Source organism: Fusarium keratoplasticum, chromosome 2 (assembly GCF_025433545.1).
Source record: "Fusarium keratoplasticum isolate Fu6.1 chromosome 2, whole genome shotgun sequence".
In the NCBI taxonomy this organism is placed as follows: Eukaryota; Fungi; Ascomycota; class Sordariomycetes; order Hypocreales; family Nectriaceae; genus Fusarium; species Fusarium keratoplasticum.
The window spans coordinates 2,089,969-2,104,588 of record NC_070530.1 but is presented as its reverse complement, the minus strand read 5'-3'; the positions used below and the strand labels follow the sequence as shown (position 1 = coordinate 2,104,588).

The 14,620-nt window shown below is 54.0% G+C and overlaps 3 protein-coding genes across 3 annotated transcripts; 1 reads left to right on the top strand and 2 right to left on the bottom strand.

Annotated features, from left to right (window-relative positions):
* Positions 1-1,137: 1,137 nt before the first annotated feature.
* On the top strand, positions 1,138-4,743 carry NCS57_00257100 (FNIP-N domain-containing protein; the record flags this gene model as incomplete). Its single annotated transcript, XM_053052599.1, has 1 exon — positions 1,138-4,743. One exon carries the CDS (start codon positions 1,138-1,140, stop codon positions 4,741-4,743), a length of 3,606 nt encoding a protein of 1,201 aa, XP_052917845.1.
* Positions 4,744-6,060: 1,317 nt separating this feature from the next.
* NCS57_00257000 (SH3 domain-containing protein) lies at positions 6,061-9,006 on the bottom strand (the record flags this gene model as incomplete). Its single annotated transcript, XM_053052598.1, has 5 exons — positions 6,061-6,350; positions 6,531-7,208; positions 7,261-7,351; positions 7,400-8,739; positions 8,790-9,006. The coding sequence occupies 5 exons, from the start codon at positions 9,004-9,006 to the stop codon at positions 6,061-6,063; spliced, it is 2,616 nt and encodes an 871-aa protein (XP_052917844.1).
* A 2,465-nt stretch (positions 9,007-11,471) lies between these two features.
* NCS57_00256900 (uncharacterized protein) lies at positions 11,472-14,073 on the bottom strand (the record flags this gene model as incomplete). The annotated part of the gene is made up of 8 exons (XM_053052597.1): positions 11,472-11,534; positions 11,593-11,659; positions 11,712-12,255; positions 12,309-12,749; positions 12,801-12,909; positions 12,957-13,846; positions 13,931-13,968; positions 14,018-14,073. 8 exons carry the CDS (start codon positions 14,071-14,073, stop codon positions 11,472-11,474), a joined length of 2,208 nt encoding a protein of 735 aa, XP_052917843.1.
* Positions 14,074-14,620: the final 547 nt, after the last annotated feature.

Sequence of the window (14,620 nt, the reverse complement as noted above, 5' to 3'; positions counted from 1 at the left end):
CCTGCTGACGACGATCTAAAGCTCGAGCTAGGAGGTACCGGGCGCCTTGTACCGCGTGGTTGAGCCGCCACCAGCGCCAACCCCCAACCGCCACTAACGAGTACTTACACTGCGGTACCGCAGCCGCCTTGCTCCCGCTGGAGTTGCACCTTACCTCCCAGTTACCTCGCTCTCTAGTGGGCGCTGGCTTGCTGCCACACACACCAAAACTCGCTGCCACCCGCCCGAGCTGGCGGCGTCCCGGCCATCTGGATCAACCACCAAACATCGAGCTCTCTCACCTCAACCTGGACGCCTTTTACACCCTCACAAGTTGGTTATTGTTTGCTTCGAGAAGCAGCAGTAGCAACAACACCAGCAGAATCGCCCCCGAGTAACACGGCAGGATCAGCAACTACCACCCCCACACGTAACCTGGGCCTCCCAGCTCCAGTTTCTCCTCTCCTGTTGATCACCCGCCCGCGAAACCACCTCCCACCCGCGCATATCGTCGCCTCCACACACGATCAACCCCTCACGCCTCGCTTCGCTTTTCTTCTCACAGAACTCGCGCAACTCTGACAGCAAAATCCCTTGTCTCCTCCAGCTCAAGCTCGAGCCCGTGCCCGATCCTACTTCAGCTTTGAATGTTCTAACCGGCATCATCGTCACCTGCACCTTACCTTCAGCTCATCCTTGCTGTTTCTTCCACCTCTCACGTCTCTTCCAGGCAGCTTGCCACGCCTTGCCTCCCTGTGTGTGGACGCACGCGCCACAGCAATCAAGCTCCCTGACGCCGCCACCTCATTGCTCTCGCGACGCCGTGAGCTCTGGTTCATTCATTCATTGCTTGCATCTAGCAAACAAACAAAGCTCATAAATTACCTCCGTCCCCGGATCTGTCGCCCTCTAGGACCTGCCCTGGGCTTTGCCCGCCACCTTGCGCCCGCTTGTTCCGCTAGCTGGGCAACTCTACTGGAAGCTTGTTCGTTCCATCACCTTCACATGCCACGCGCCGTGGTTACTATGCGATTACGCCCAGCTCAGAATATTTGGTCCTTCTCCCTGATGATGGCTCGCCGTCGTAATTAATTTCGACGGCCGCCCTCTTCACTAACCCTAACACTGCCGCCCGTTTCCCTTGGTGCCGCCCCCGACATGCTCGGCCGGCTCTTGCACCTGGGCTCCGGCGGTCCTTCGGTCACGCCCTCTCAGGCGACGGCCAAGACGTCGAGGCCAGTATCCTCGCTTGAATCTGTTCAGGAGGATATTCATACTCGCAATCTTCTTTTCCCAGACGCTCAGGCTTTATATCAACACCGCAATGACCAGGTGTTTCCTCTATCTACAACCCCAACTACCCCGGCAACATCCACAGCCAACGCTTTCGACTATAGCGGCGATGTCGACCTTGATGTGCGCGACGTTCGTGTCATTATCATGCAGGATGCTCTAGGTCCTACCAACGCCTCTCTCCTCTTTGACAGTCATCCAGCTCCTCCAGTGTCTCCGATAGAAAGGCCCGTTGTTCCTCAAGAGCTTCGCCGTACTCCAACCTCGCCGCGCAAGAGCAGTCTTAGTCAACTCTCGCGCCCCCTCGTCATCCAGCCCGAGGGTCCTCAACCGCCTCCGCGGCAAGGCGCTTTTGACCGTCGAGCTTCCTTGCAGGGACGCAGCCAGGTCCATATTGAGACGGACGGTCAGAAAGCTGCGCGTGAGTATCGGGAGGAACTGGCAACTTTTTCTAGCTGCATTTTTGGAAACTCCGAGTTGATGTCCTACAAGGGGACCTCAACAAAGGTACATGTAGTACCGGGCGACTCCCGACCTGTCGATCCCTCGGGCGGTATTCTAGGTGATGGTAGGAGCTCCATTGGCCGCTCCAGTGCTCGCTCCAGCCGTCTTTCGCAGTCGTTCTCCTCAACGACCTTCTCACCAACCAACGTCTCTGGTGCAGCGCATGTTCATGCTCACACACCACGCCAGAGCGAGAAAAAGAAGGTCCTCATCACTCGCCTCTTCCCTGTGAATCTAGCTGCAGATGACACCGACACCAACGTCTCGCCTCCGAGCCGCTACGCAGACGAAAGCGCCGGCTTCCCGTTCCCTTCGACGAATGACGAATCTGCGCCAAAGAAGAAGAAGCCGCAGCCCAAGCAACGACGCACGCCAATGTATGCCGTGGTTCTAGTTGTTCAGCTCCCCGCTGCTCCTCCTTCGACCCGTACGCCTGCCGCGTCCCAGTCAAAACAGCGCGAATCCAGTTCCTACGACCAGGAGTTCTTCTCTTCATCATTTAGCTCAGCTCGACCTTCAGGATGGGCCATGGTTGGCTCTGGTAACTACGGTGATGGAACCGAGTCAAACTTCTCAGTCGATATGGAGGACCGAATCGATTCCCTAACCCGGCACTGGGATATCATCATGAGGACCTTGACGCACCTCCAATCCGTAGTTGCAACCATTCTAGGAACGATGCTCAGACACGTCGATATTTCTTCTCCCGGAGCCATGGCGACCTCAGTCACCTCGAACAAAAACGGCAGGACGCCGTCTTTCTCGGACCGACGCCCTGAGATGCCTCGGGTTAAGCCCCCGAAGAGCACCACAAAGCTGGTATCATTGTGGCCTAACTGTCTTGCGGATGATGCCAATGTTGCGGGCGAGGTGGATGCCGCGAGACATAGAATTGTCATGGGCCTAAGCGCGGCCAGAGTCGTTACCGGTCAGGGGCGATGGGGGATATGGCGCGATGAAGCTCGATGGACGTGCAAGTGGACTTCTGGAATCGACCATCACAACCAATTCTTCTACAACCTCCTGACCGGGTTTCTCGCTACTCACACCGACTGGCTTCAGGCTCTTTGCCCCCCTTCGTACCGAAGACGCCTCTTTTTGCAGCAGAAAAACCGGAGCGAGGAGGACCTGTCACTTCCGGCGCGGACAATCATTGTCTCTGAGGATAAGATGGCTGCTCGACGCATGATCTTTCTCCTCTCGGCCTTCCTCCCCGCGAATTCCCAGATTCCTACGACCCGGGCCCATCGTCCTAGCACATCAACTTCAGTCGGCACGTTCTCGAACTCTCCTCCGACCTTTGTGATTCCCGTTCTTCGAGAGGAGTCTCTTCGCCGCAAGATTAATCGTCGCACTGGACTTCGTCGAGCTTCTCACTCTCGGACAACGAGCCAGAGCGCAAGGGCTTCTGCTGTGCCCATGCAGCTGGCTCACCTTACCATGGATCGTAATCACGAACGCCGCGTTTCGGATGCTGCCTCGATCCGACCATCTAACTTTGGCATGTTTGGTAGCGACATGGTTAGCAGGAAGAGCAGTGCGGCAACTACTACGACGGTTCTGCCCGAAACCACGGTGCCGCACTTTTCCACTATTCAGCGCATCGATACGCATAGGAGGCCTCGACCGAGCAGCAGTGGAAGCGTGGCCACGGATGACCTGAAGCGGTCCCTCAAGCGAGGAGAGAGCACGGGTGGGATGAGCAATGCCAGCAGCGACTCGAGGAGCCAGAGCTCGCGCTGGGGCAGCGTTATCAGTGGTCTTTGGAGCACTCGCCGCCGAGATTCCACCACACTCAGCAGCTACGGACAGATAGATCCGAAATCCCCCACCAAGCAGGCTTTCCCCAGGACAGACAAACTATCCCAAATGGTCGAGGAGGTGACTCTCGGCGAAGATCTCCACGCCCCTTCGTCGTCGGCTGCTCGTCCTTCGACGGAGGTTCGCGAGACGGGCACACCACGAGAATGCAAGGGTCACAGTAGGGAACCATCAATCCGACCGGAACGAACACCAGATCCCAATGGTGCCTTCGAGTCACCGGTCAAGACATCCATCAATGCCGATGACGGGGTCATTGACGTGGACATTTCTTTCCCGGACTACATGACATCTTTTGAGTCTGCAATCAGCTCTCCCTCCAGCAGTGGTTATCTTTCCACCCCAGGATTTCAAGGAGGATTGGATTCCTTTGAACAGGCCTCGCGCTTGTGTATCGATGGAGACCTCCCGCTCAATGCTGCGGGCTGGCTCAATCGCTATCACCCCGACTTTGCGGTTCAAGCAATCCCCCCCCAGGAGGACCTCATGGAGCAGGTCAAGGCGTCTCTTCGGGCCGAGCCAACCCCTGCTCCAGCTTTCCCTCTGCTTGACCTCTCGGAGCGTTGGGTGGAGGTGAGCTGTGTCATGATTGCTGACACTACAACTAACTCGATTACACGTCTCCGTTATCGCCGACTGGTGAAGCCACGGGCACCAGTTGATCGGCCAGCTTCCGGACCTGCAGCCTTCTCCACATCGTATGGAGGAGTTTTGACTCCCTCGATTCTCCCCTATGAGACCCAGCTGGAAGAGGAGTGGATCGAGGAGCCTGTGCTACACTCGGACGAGACTCTGACTGAGGCTGTTGAGAGGGTCATCAGCCTCAACCAGGATACTAGCAAGGACCACTCACTGGCCTCATCGCAGACACATAGCGAGGTTCGCATGAGCACCGAAGCTGAGGAGCCCGTCTCTATCACCGCGCCCGAGACACCGGCATTGCCCAATGCACCCCTGGAGATCCCCCGTGTCCAGTGCAAGACTGTGGTGCTCTCTGCGCTGGAAGACTGCATTCGCGAAGTTATCGACGTGCGCGAGAAGAGGCACCTCGAGACAAATGGCAATGCGAGAAATACACCATCACGAAACCTACTTCATGACGCCATCAACATATGGCTGGACAACTTGGATATTACCGATGGATGAGGCTGATCAAGGAGCCCATTTAACGACTTTATGACATGTTTTTTCCTTTGCGTTCGTTATCCGCCTGTCTCTTTATTATGCGCGGATGTACCATCACCACTATTTCCTACCAGAGACGTCGAATGATACCCCCATGGAGGTGCGTCTTGAGCACGCACGAGATTTGGAAGAGGCTGCGGCCCTGCCTCGAGAGGGAAGTGGATACACAGACCTCGTTTCTTTTTTCGTTTTTGTTTTTCATTGTTCATGATTTAAAGATTTCGAGTTGATTTCATCATGCATTTTGGCATGTCTGGTTGGGTTCATATGGATGGAAATGGAAGCGTTCGACTAGCGAAGGATTTTGCTTGCTTGTTCTTTTTGCACCTGAGGCTTGCTTCCTGGCGAAGCTGACCTGGATGGGGGTTGGGTTGGCGTTTCGCAAAGGGAAGGGATAGCCTAGGAGTCAGGCGAGCGATTCAACATGGATGGATGGTTATTACAGGGAGTAATAATAGACTTGGCCTTTTTTTCTCTGAATTTTTTCTCTGAATTTTTTCTCTCCGTGACTTGATGGGTTGTTGGCTTGAGGTTGGACCCAAGATGGATGTGTCTGTTGTTGGATTATACTTGGTGATTGTGACCTTGAAGCGGCAACTTTGATCTCAGTTGCCTCACGGATCCCTGCCCTCGTAGGGTTGAGGACTGTTCCGGTAAGGCGAAAGATTAAGAGGATGCAATAGACTCTCGGGCCATAGCAAGTCACCCTGCAATACCGTAGGACACTCCATATCGCCTGAAGGGTTTCACTGTATTGAAGATAGGGGTTAGGTGTTGACGTGGAAAACTCAGAACTTAAATACATTGGCCTTTGCCTTACTCTAACATTCATCATCTATGGACATAATACTAGGCAACATAAACACGTCCTTGGATAAGAAAAGTTGAGCCTGGCCTGTCTTTGGATTCATCGTAGGCAACCTCACAACATACCTATCGAGCAATTCTGCATTGTCATATCGGGTGGTGCTCATCAGCATAACGCAAACCGAACGGAACGCAAGCATCGCCAAAGCCACACAGATATGGCTCAATTGCTATTCTACACTGTCAGTTGTCAAGTCCTTGAGGCCTGATGCTTGGTAACCTGACAAAATATACAGGGTGAAAGATATGCAACAAAGGGAAAAAAAAAAAAAAAAAAAGAAAAAAGGAAACCAAGACCTTGGGGTATATCGACCAGTTATTCCCGACGCCCATCCATCCATCCATACGACCACTCAAGCGTGGCTCGTCATTACCCGTGTTCCATCATCCGTTATATCCTCCCTGATCCAGTCACTCGCGTCCGTACATTCCGGGTACTGGTGTCGGAGGGGGTAGTATCTCGTTACTTCCCACCGAGCCTGCTACACTGCTTCTTCTCCCAGATCGTCCCGACTTGCGAGTTGAGAATCGGGACAAGACACCGCCCGTGGGCTTGTTCTTCTCGCTACTAATAACGCTCGCTCGATCGGAACCAACGCCGAAGTCTCTCAGCGTACCAATATCGATAAAGGCTTGTGGAAATATTCCCCATTTGCCTTTCTGGTTTGTTCCAGACCAGCACCAAAACTCCTGATACGGATCTGTGTTGAGGTTAGCGGTTGTCACATGATACACGAGCGGTGCCCCGGACCCGGACCCGGACCCAGCTGTGGTGGGTCCAGTCGGCCGGCCACGGATATCGATAAAAGGGAAGGGGTTGAGTGTGCTTTGAAGGTGTGGGGGGATATATGCCGGGATCAGTCTTGGGGTGGGAAACTTACAGCTGATATTGGTGATGACCTCGTCCTTCTCAAACTTGAGCCAATCACCCTTTGTCTTGTCCTTGACGTTGAACCTCCACCTCGCCGTGACTTGGGTTGGGCTGGTCCCGTCCATCTTGATATTCTCGGGAGATGGAGGGTCGAGCCTCATTATCTCAAACGGCACAGAGGCGTAGACAGCATCATGGTAGCCCATGCACCACTCTCCCAGGTATTTTGCTGGCCACTCGATGCCGGTGATTCTCGCCCCTTGTACCATCTCAAGAGCAGGCGTCCGATCATACAAGAGCCTCTGACCGTACATCCTACGTGCCGCCTCCTTGGACGTAGCCGTAGGCATGTTGCAGATCTCGTTTGACTTTTCCACTACGGGATGTGTTTCGACAGGGCTCTTGAAGTGAAGGTCATAGTCATTTCGATATCGATCTGGCACTTCGGCCTCTTCAATGACAGTGAATCCGGGAACAGCTGGTAGAGGTCTTGGGTGACGAGCCAAGTGGGCAAACAGGGCCTTTTGGGAGACAAAGACTGTTGCGTCACTGGCGTGAAGAGTTCGGCCTTGGTGAATGCAAAAGATGCATCCATACATGACATCGTCAGAGCGTCGTGTTGGCAGATGGCTTTTCTGGAGGAACCGGATACGGTAACCAATGCCATTCTTGATAAAGTTGCCGCGTGCTGTAAGAAAGTCAGCATTTAAGCAATGTGCAGTCATTGCACAGTAACATACCTGCTTTGTTGACGTCCAAGTCAATTTCGTTAAAGTCAAGTTCAAAGTGACACTTGACACACTTTGCAATGGAAGCAGCAGAAGCGAAGCCCTACATTGGTCAGTATGTGATATCGGAGGAAAGGGGGAGCAAACATACAGCCTTGACCGTCTTCTTGACACCAGCTCCTCCGTTCAGAATCTCCTTTGCGCCATCGCAGAACCCCTTGTGAGTATAGAATGAACTCTGAGGGTTGAGCTTGCAATCAACGGCAAACGGGTTCGGAGGGTGCTCGGGTATAGGTGTCTCAGTCTCGACAGGAATAGGAAGATTGTCGATTTCAGGCATCCGCACGGCCTGAGGCGGCTCGATCATGCCTTGGTAGTTGTTCACCGGAGGAGCTTTGAGCGGGAGAGTGCTTAATTCAGAAGAACCGAGAGTTGGGCTCGAGTCAGCAGCCGAAACAGCAGACCCTCGGTGCTCTGTAAGGGGGGTGTTGACTCCGTCGGTTCTAGCAGGGTCAAAGACGGAGCTCTGGTTGGTCTCGACTGACTCTGGACGAGACTTTGGCAGCGAATGAGTTCGAGGTGGGGGGAGCCTCGATGATAGCTGAGCGATGTAACCTGCGCTGGATCTATCCGACGCAACGTCCTCGGGAATGGAAGTGGACATGATGGAGTTGGAGTTTGAATATCGGCCTCGAGGAGTAGGGAAGATGCTATAGGTCCTCTCATACGATGAGGGCTCGGCACCTGTTGGACTGAGTCTCGAATCGTTACTGATTTGGGATGACCGGTCTGAGCCCATGTATAGAGGTCGTGGTCGAGATGTCGGGGACTCTCTAGCCCGCTGCGGGCTGAGAGGCGGCGAAATTGGCTCGATTGGGGATTCGACCGGTGCCACAGGTGCCCTCCTCTCGAACGAAAAGTCGTCTGGGAAGCGTTGCTCCCGGTGCTGCGGCGGAGTCTTGACGTCCCACGGATTCGCCGAGGGAGGTCTTGGAGGCGGCTCCATGGGCGGCGGCCCTTGCGGAGGCCCAGGCTTGAGTGACTCTGGAATATTGGCATAGAGGCCCTCGTCTGGGCCGGATTGCGTCTGCATCAGATGCCGTAGTTGGGCTGTAGCTGCTTCGACGGTTGGGGGGTCATGGACGGAGCGGGAGTCGGCGACAGACTCGGGAGCGCTGCGTTGGACGCTGGCGGGAGAAGCTGAATCCTTTCTCATGTCGGAGAATGGAAATAGTGGTGGGATTGGAGGAGCGTCTGGAGAGATTGGACGTGATTGCGGGCCGGAAAGGCGTGTCATGATGGAACGGGTATCATGGTCGATAGGCACCTCAAGCTTCATGCGCATTAGGATGTCGTAGATCTTGGGGGCCGCCTTTCGCGAAAGGCCTTGCAGCTCGGCAAACTTTTCGGGTTCAAAGTCTTCGAGCTCGATATAGTCGTCAAACTCCCACAGCAATTCGGTCAATTCTGAACGGAAGTTGGCGATGTCGTCTACCATGGTCAGTCAACCCAACGACAAACACAAACTGGGGATAACTCACCATTCTCCTTGAGGGCGTCGAGGAAATTGGAGCCGTATTCGTCAAGGTGCTTACGACAGAGCGGCTCGATTCTCTTGAGGGCTCGCTCGCCTTCCTTGACGAGGCTCTGAGCAGCCTTGAGCATGACCTTGTCGTCGCCGGCATTCTCAACAGCTGTGCGGCCCTTGTCGACAATGTCACGGAAAGGCGTGACAACGAGATCGGCGACGTCATCCATGGCGAGCTTGAGGAGAGCAAGACTCGTTATGGGACTCGTTATGGCTGAGGGAGAGGATGTGGTGTTGAAAGGATCACGGTCGCAAACGGGGTGTGTGCGGGCGTGTAAGTCAATAAGAGGACAGAGGATGAGGGGCGCCAGACAGGGAACAAGAGACTAAGAGGGGGCACCATCACACGACAAAGAGATGGAAAAGGGAAATAAACGAGGCGTCAAGGGTGCCTGGGTAGGACGTAGAGACAGCGGGCCCGGAAGCCAACGGTATGGTATGGGCTTCTGCAGGACTACCTACGACTAGGCTAGGATCGAGATTAGGAAGAAGGAAGAAGAAGGAAAGGAAGAGCTCCAACAAGGAGCAAGGGGGAGGCAAGGCAAGGCAAAAGCCATGGGTTCTCCCATCTTGTCGGAGTTCAACTCCACCGAACGGTAACTACGCCAGGGCACTCGCCGGGGCTCTCACCAGGGCAAACCAGCACATGGGCAAGCTGAGGAAGAGGCCGTTTCCAGATGGATGTCAGTAACAAGCCAAACCCCGCGCCTGTGCCATCCATGGTAGGTCGGTCTCTCTCATGGGATGGGGGGCGTGTCATGTCGCATGAGGGTGCGTGTGCGACGACGACGGACGATTGGCCGGCCGGTCTCCGGGCCCCGGAGGACCTTTAGAGCTTTGACACCAAGTTCCCACTCATGGAGAAGGAATTGCCTGCTAGAGATTCGGATGCAGACTGAACTGATTAGCTAGCGGATGGGCCCAATGACCCCAGTAACAATCACGACAAGGCGGAACGGCTGAATCGTAGGTGCCCCACTTGCCGCCGGGCACGTGTGGTAGATGTGCGCAACGGATTGGACTTTGTAGACGGGGATCTTGACACTATTCACTACCCATTACTCTTGAGACGATGTGGGCAACTCGCACCGTTTTATCGACTCCTGGGCTCGGTCGATGATCTGGGCAATGGTGCATGGTTAGACATCTGACCGAGACCTCTTTCTGGTCAAGCCCACCGTTCGGTTCATTACCACTCTCCCATCTACGGATGCAACTTTGAACTGGACCCTGCGACACAGTTGCCCCTGACTTGGCGTTTGACATCCTTGGCTGATCCCAGTGGGGGAGGAGTGTTTCTTTCTTCTGGTTGCCACGGCATTTCATTGTCTCGCCTGACGAGAGCAGAGTCTGCGAGATGTGAGATTTGGGAAGTACAGAGATGCATGTGGTGAGAGTCTCGAGTCAGCCAGCAACAGCAAAAGATGCGTATCAAAAGGACCAAGATTTCTCACATCATATGGATCAAACCTCAAGACGAGTTCCGACGCTTGTCAGTTAGTTAGGGTCCATGTCGTCGGGTTTTTCTGCAAACCAGGCCAGGCCCTCTTGACGATCCATCCAGTGGACCACCACAGAAAATCATGGGGTAAAATAAACCTGTAGGGCAGGAAAAGCAACCTCGCGAATCGGGTCTTGACAGCGCAGATCACTTTTTGCCCTTGATCAACGGGCGGGCGCTTGACGATAGTCTTTATAAACAGGCAGCAGCAGTCTAATTGATCAATGGGGTCCGACGATCCTACGGTTGCCTAGAGGGATTCCAACCTCCCAGGCATGTTTATCTCTTCATGTCTCTATCACGATCAGCTGAAAGACGACCAAATCAAATCGTCGAATCCTTTGCTGCGACCAGGAACACGAAACATTTACTATCAGGGGGAGCCTGGTAAACGCAACCCAAGACGTCGATCGCAGAAACCTGGACTTGCCTTTTTTACACATTCCATGCCTCGGCATGATAACGCACACCGTTAGTTACTGTATGCCTGATCTACAACGCTTTTGCAGCCGCTACTTGATTCTGCCCTCCCCTCCACATGCAAAGCGGGCGACACAGCCTCCGCCCTGCTGCAGCGGCATCTTTCAACCACTGCATATTCACCTAACCAAGAGCAGCCAGAACATCGACGTGTCACCCACCATATCAATAACTGCCTTGGCTGCTGGCACGCCTGCCTCAGACGGTTGTGGCTCTTGTCGGGCGGGAGGGTGTCCCCGTGAGCCAAGCAAGCCAAGCAAGCCCCCAAGGCCAGATCGCGAGGCAGCCTTAGCACGCACTCTTCTTGATTAGGGTCGACAGGGCGTTCTAGAAGGTTACCCATGACGCATGAGGCTGCTACATCTCTTTGTTGGCGAAATAAGGTACGTATCTCCCGCCTTTGCTCTCTTGTTGACCGAGATCAAGCACCATCTTTTCAAATATTGGTCGATAATATCCTGTCTTTCAAGGGGTTTCAATCTCGAACCGCACGAAACTCAATTCCAGGAAAGTACCCAAAGTTCAAGCCAATCATAACCTCGTAACCATCCATATGCCACCAAGTCGCCATCCCAACCCCGTCACTCCTCAACCAATGTCGACCCTTACTCAACATCGTGTCAACTCCTGCTCCATTGCCTCACATCAAATGTTTCACGAGGCCTTTTCGCTTGGAACAGCGGAAGCGCTCTTCTTTCCGTTTTGGCCGGCAGCGAGCTGTTACCACCATCGTTAGCCTTTTCAACCCTTGTACTGAACATGGGTAGATACTTACTTGCTGCTCAATCATTCTGCGCCCAACCTCAATTGTCTCCTGCATACCCCGTTGACGTTGCCAGAACCTGCATCTTCCTGTCAGTACACCGAAATACATGGGCCTAGAGTCAAGCCTACATCTCTTCAGGAGTTCCGTGGCCCCGGATCGACGCCTGTCGGGCCTCCTCCTCCAGGGCTTCACGAGTGATCTTCTCGCTATGCTCAATGCCGGGTGCCGCGGCCTCTTCAGCGGCGTCTTGCCCCAAGTTCTCTTCGAGCAGTCGCTTCTTCGTCTGGAACCGTTCCTTGCGCTCCTTCTGCAGTCCGGGGCTGTCAAGTTTGCTGAGCACAAAGCGGACCGCCAGCTGGACAACCAGGTAGAAGTGCTCCGCAAACAGAATGCTCAGTAGCAGACCCCACGCCTTCAGGGGAGACGGCTCGCCTTGGGTGCCGTTCTTGGAGTTGCTGCAGAGGTACACAATAGCCGAGCTTGTGATACTGCCTAACCAGGAGAGGAAGCTCAGGGCCGTCAACCAGGGGCCAATCGAGTCGGTCCGCCAGGGGATGGGACGCCGGCTGCTGATGGCGATCTTGAGTGCGTCCGATCGCAACTCGACCCAGTTGTTGACAAGGAAGCAGCAGGCCGCCAATGGCCAAGCAACCGAGAACATGGCGACGTATCCTTTACGCAAGTCAGAACAGCGACATCACGCATTCTCAATAACGTAAGCTTACCAAACTGCATCACCATCTCACGGTAATCTCCTGATACGTCGTACTCCTCCAGAGTGCACTCTTTACGGACACGCTCAAGGAACTCGGCCTCCTCCTCGTGGTCCTCTTGCACCTTTGACCCGGACTTGAGCTGCTTGGCCTTTTGGAATGCTTGTTGCTTGATGTAGGGCACAACAACCTCGGTCGCAAAGTTGACGATCTGGGCTGTCACGGTGAAGTAAAACATTTGGTTACTAATTCGAGCAGGGTTGATCTGAAACTCCCGTGTTGGCAACTCCTTCTCGCTAAAGGTGAGCGTCTGGGCGGTCGCTCTCCAGAAGTTGAGGAAGGGATGCAGGATATGTCCAAACGGAATGTAGACAAAGGCCGTGAAAAACAAGGCCATGTAAGAAGTCATGAAGTTGAGCACAAACTGCTTCTGGATGAGAGCAGCATCGTGGGCTAGCATTGGTCAGCCTGAGTTGCATGTCCAAATACAGTGAGAGTTCTTACCATCTACAGTTGCATAGTTTTCCATAGCATTCAACTTCTCAGCAGCTCCCATGAGGACGCTCGAAATAGTTGGGGTTCCAATAACGAGGAAGATGGTAGGCAGAAATCCCTAACAGAGTCAGTGACGCTCTCAGCAGTGTAATGGCTAGTACTTACGAGATACTGCTTGCCTGGGCCACTATAAACCTCATTGATGAACACCTCGAGAGAGTTGCATGTCACGATGAGGGCACCCAGGGCAATGACACAGGCCAGAGCGAAGGGGATCTGGAGCAACTGGGTCTTGACTCGCTTCATAGGCGGGTAGACCTTGACAGGCTCGCCAGTGATGGGGTCCTCAGCCTCGTGCTCCCACTCGAATTCGGGTCTGGACCGTTGAATGTTGGAGACTCCTCGGACGCCCCACTGGACGGCAAGGTCGACTTCCTGCTTCTTCCAGTACTCGAAGAAGACTACAGACCAGAGTCCGCATAGAAGGGCGTAGAGGTATGAGAATTGGCCCAGAAGCAACCAAGCACCAAATCCAAAAGCGGACGGGATGACGAGGAATCGGAAGTAGGACCGTAGGAAAGCAAAGTAGAAGGCGACGCTCTCGCCAAACTTGTCTCGGATGTTGTCGATATCGGTCTGTTCCAGAGTGTACTTGCTACTCCATTTCTTGATCCATTCCTTGTTGAAGGAATGACTGTGAAGGGGAAATATGGAATCGACGTGCTTCCAATTGGCATTGGTGGGCGTGACTCCGGCGCCGCCCTCATTACGGGGCTTGGTGATCATGAGGTAGATCAAACGCAGGCGCTCGGCCTCGACGACGGGCTCATCTTGCAGGGCCTGTGCGATATCATTATGGGGAGCCGAGACGCGGACGCCGTGAAGCCAGTCGCCGAGGCGAGCACGGTAGACCTGCTTCGCGAAGAGGTCGGGAGATGCGACTTTGACAAAGACGAGGAGAGATTCGTTTTCTCCATGGCGGACTTCGGTGGCTAGGCCGACGGCGGTGAGGGCTTGGATGAGTTGTACGAAGCCTGCTTCAGCTTCGTCGCGCTCTGTGGAGGGGTCATTGGTTATCGGAGGGGTCATTGGTTATCGGAGGGGTCTTTGGCAAGGGAGGATGGCGGGATAGGAATTACCTGCGGCAGGGACCTTATAGTGAATTACAAAGTCGACGCTGGAGCTGTCAGCTGGGATTGATAGAATGTTGACTCTCGTGGACGAACCCAAAGTTGCTTTCGTGGCCGCCGCCGGGCTGGCTAAAGTCCTTAGGATTGGACATGGTTCGTAGGAGATGCTCATGCGAGGGAGATGTTGAAGCTGAGCTATTCGCAGGAGAAAGATGAGGAGGTTATCGACAGAGGAAAAAAGAGAAGGAAAAACAGGATATGGTCGATGACGCTCCAACAGGATCCAAGGTTTGGAGAAACAAGCTTCAAGGCAGCTCAAGAGCAAGAGCTTGGCTCTTGGAGTCTTGAAGTAGCAGAGGGGAACGCGAAAGTGGGAAGATTGGCGCGGGAGGCGACGTCACCATCCGATCTTAGGGCAAGAGCTAGGGAGGGTCCGTGCTTTCAGCTGGACATGGGTTCAAGTGAGAGGTCATGATGTATCAGAATTGATGCAGATATTCAGCTGTTGTATAAGATGAGGCCTCCTTTTTTTTTATGAGTATTGATAGATTCTATAATTGCTGCTGATATCTGCAATGGCCGTTACAGTTGCAGGTGAGTGCAGCTTATTATAGAGCTGGGCTGCTAATCGGCGACAGTGACATTCAAACCATCTCATGCCAACAGACGCAACATGTGATATTCACATATCCAATATGA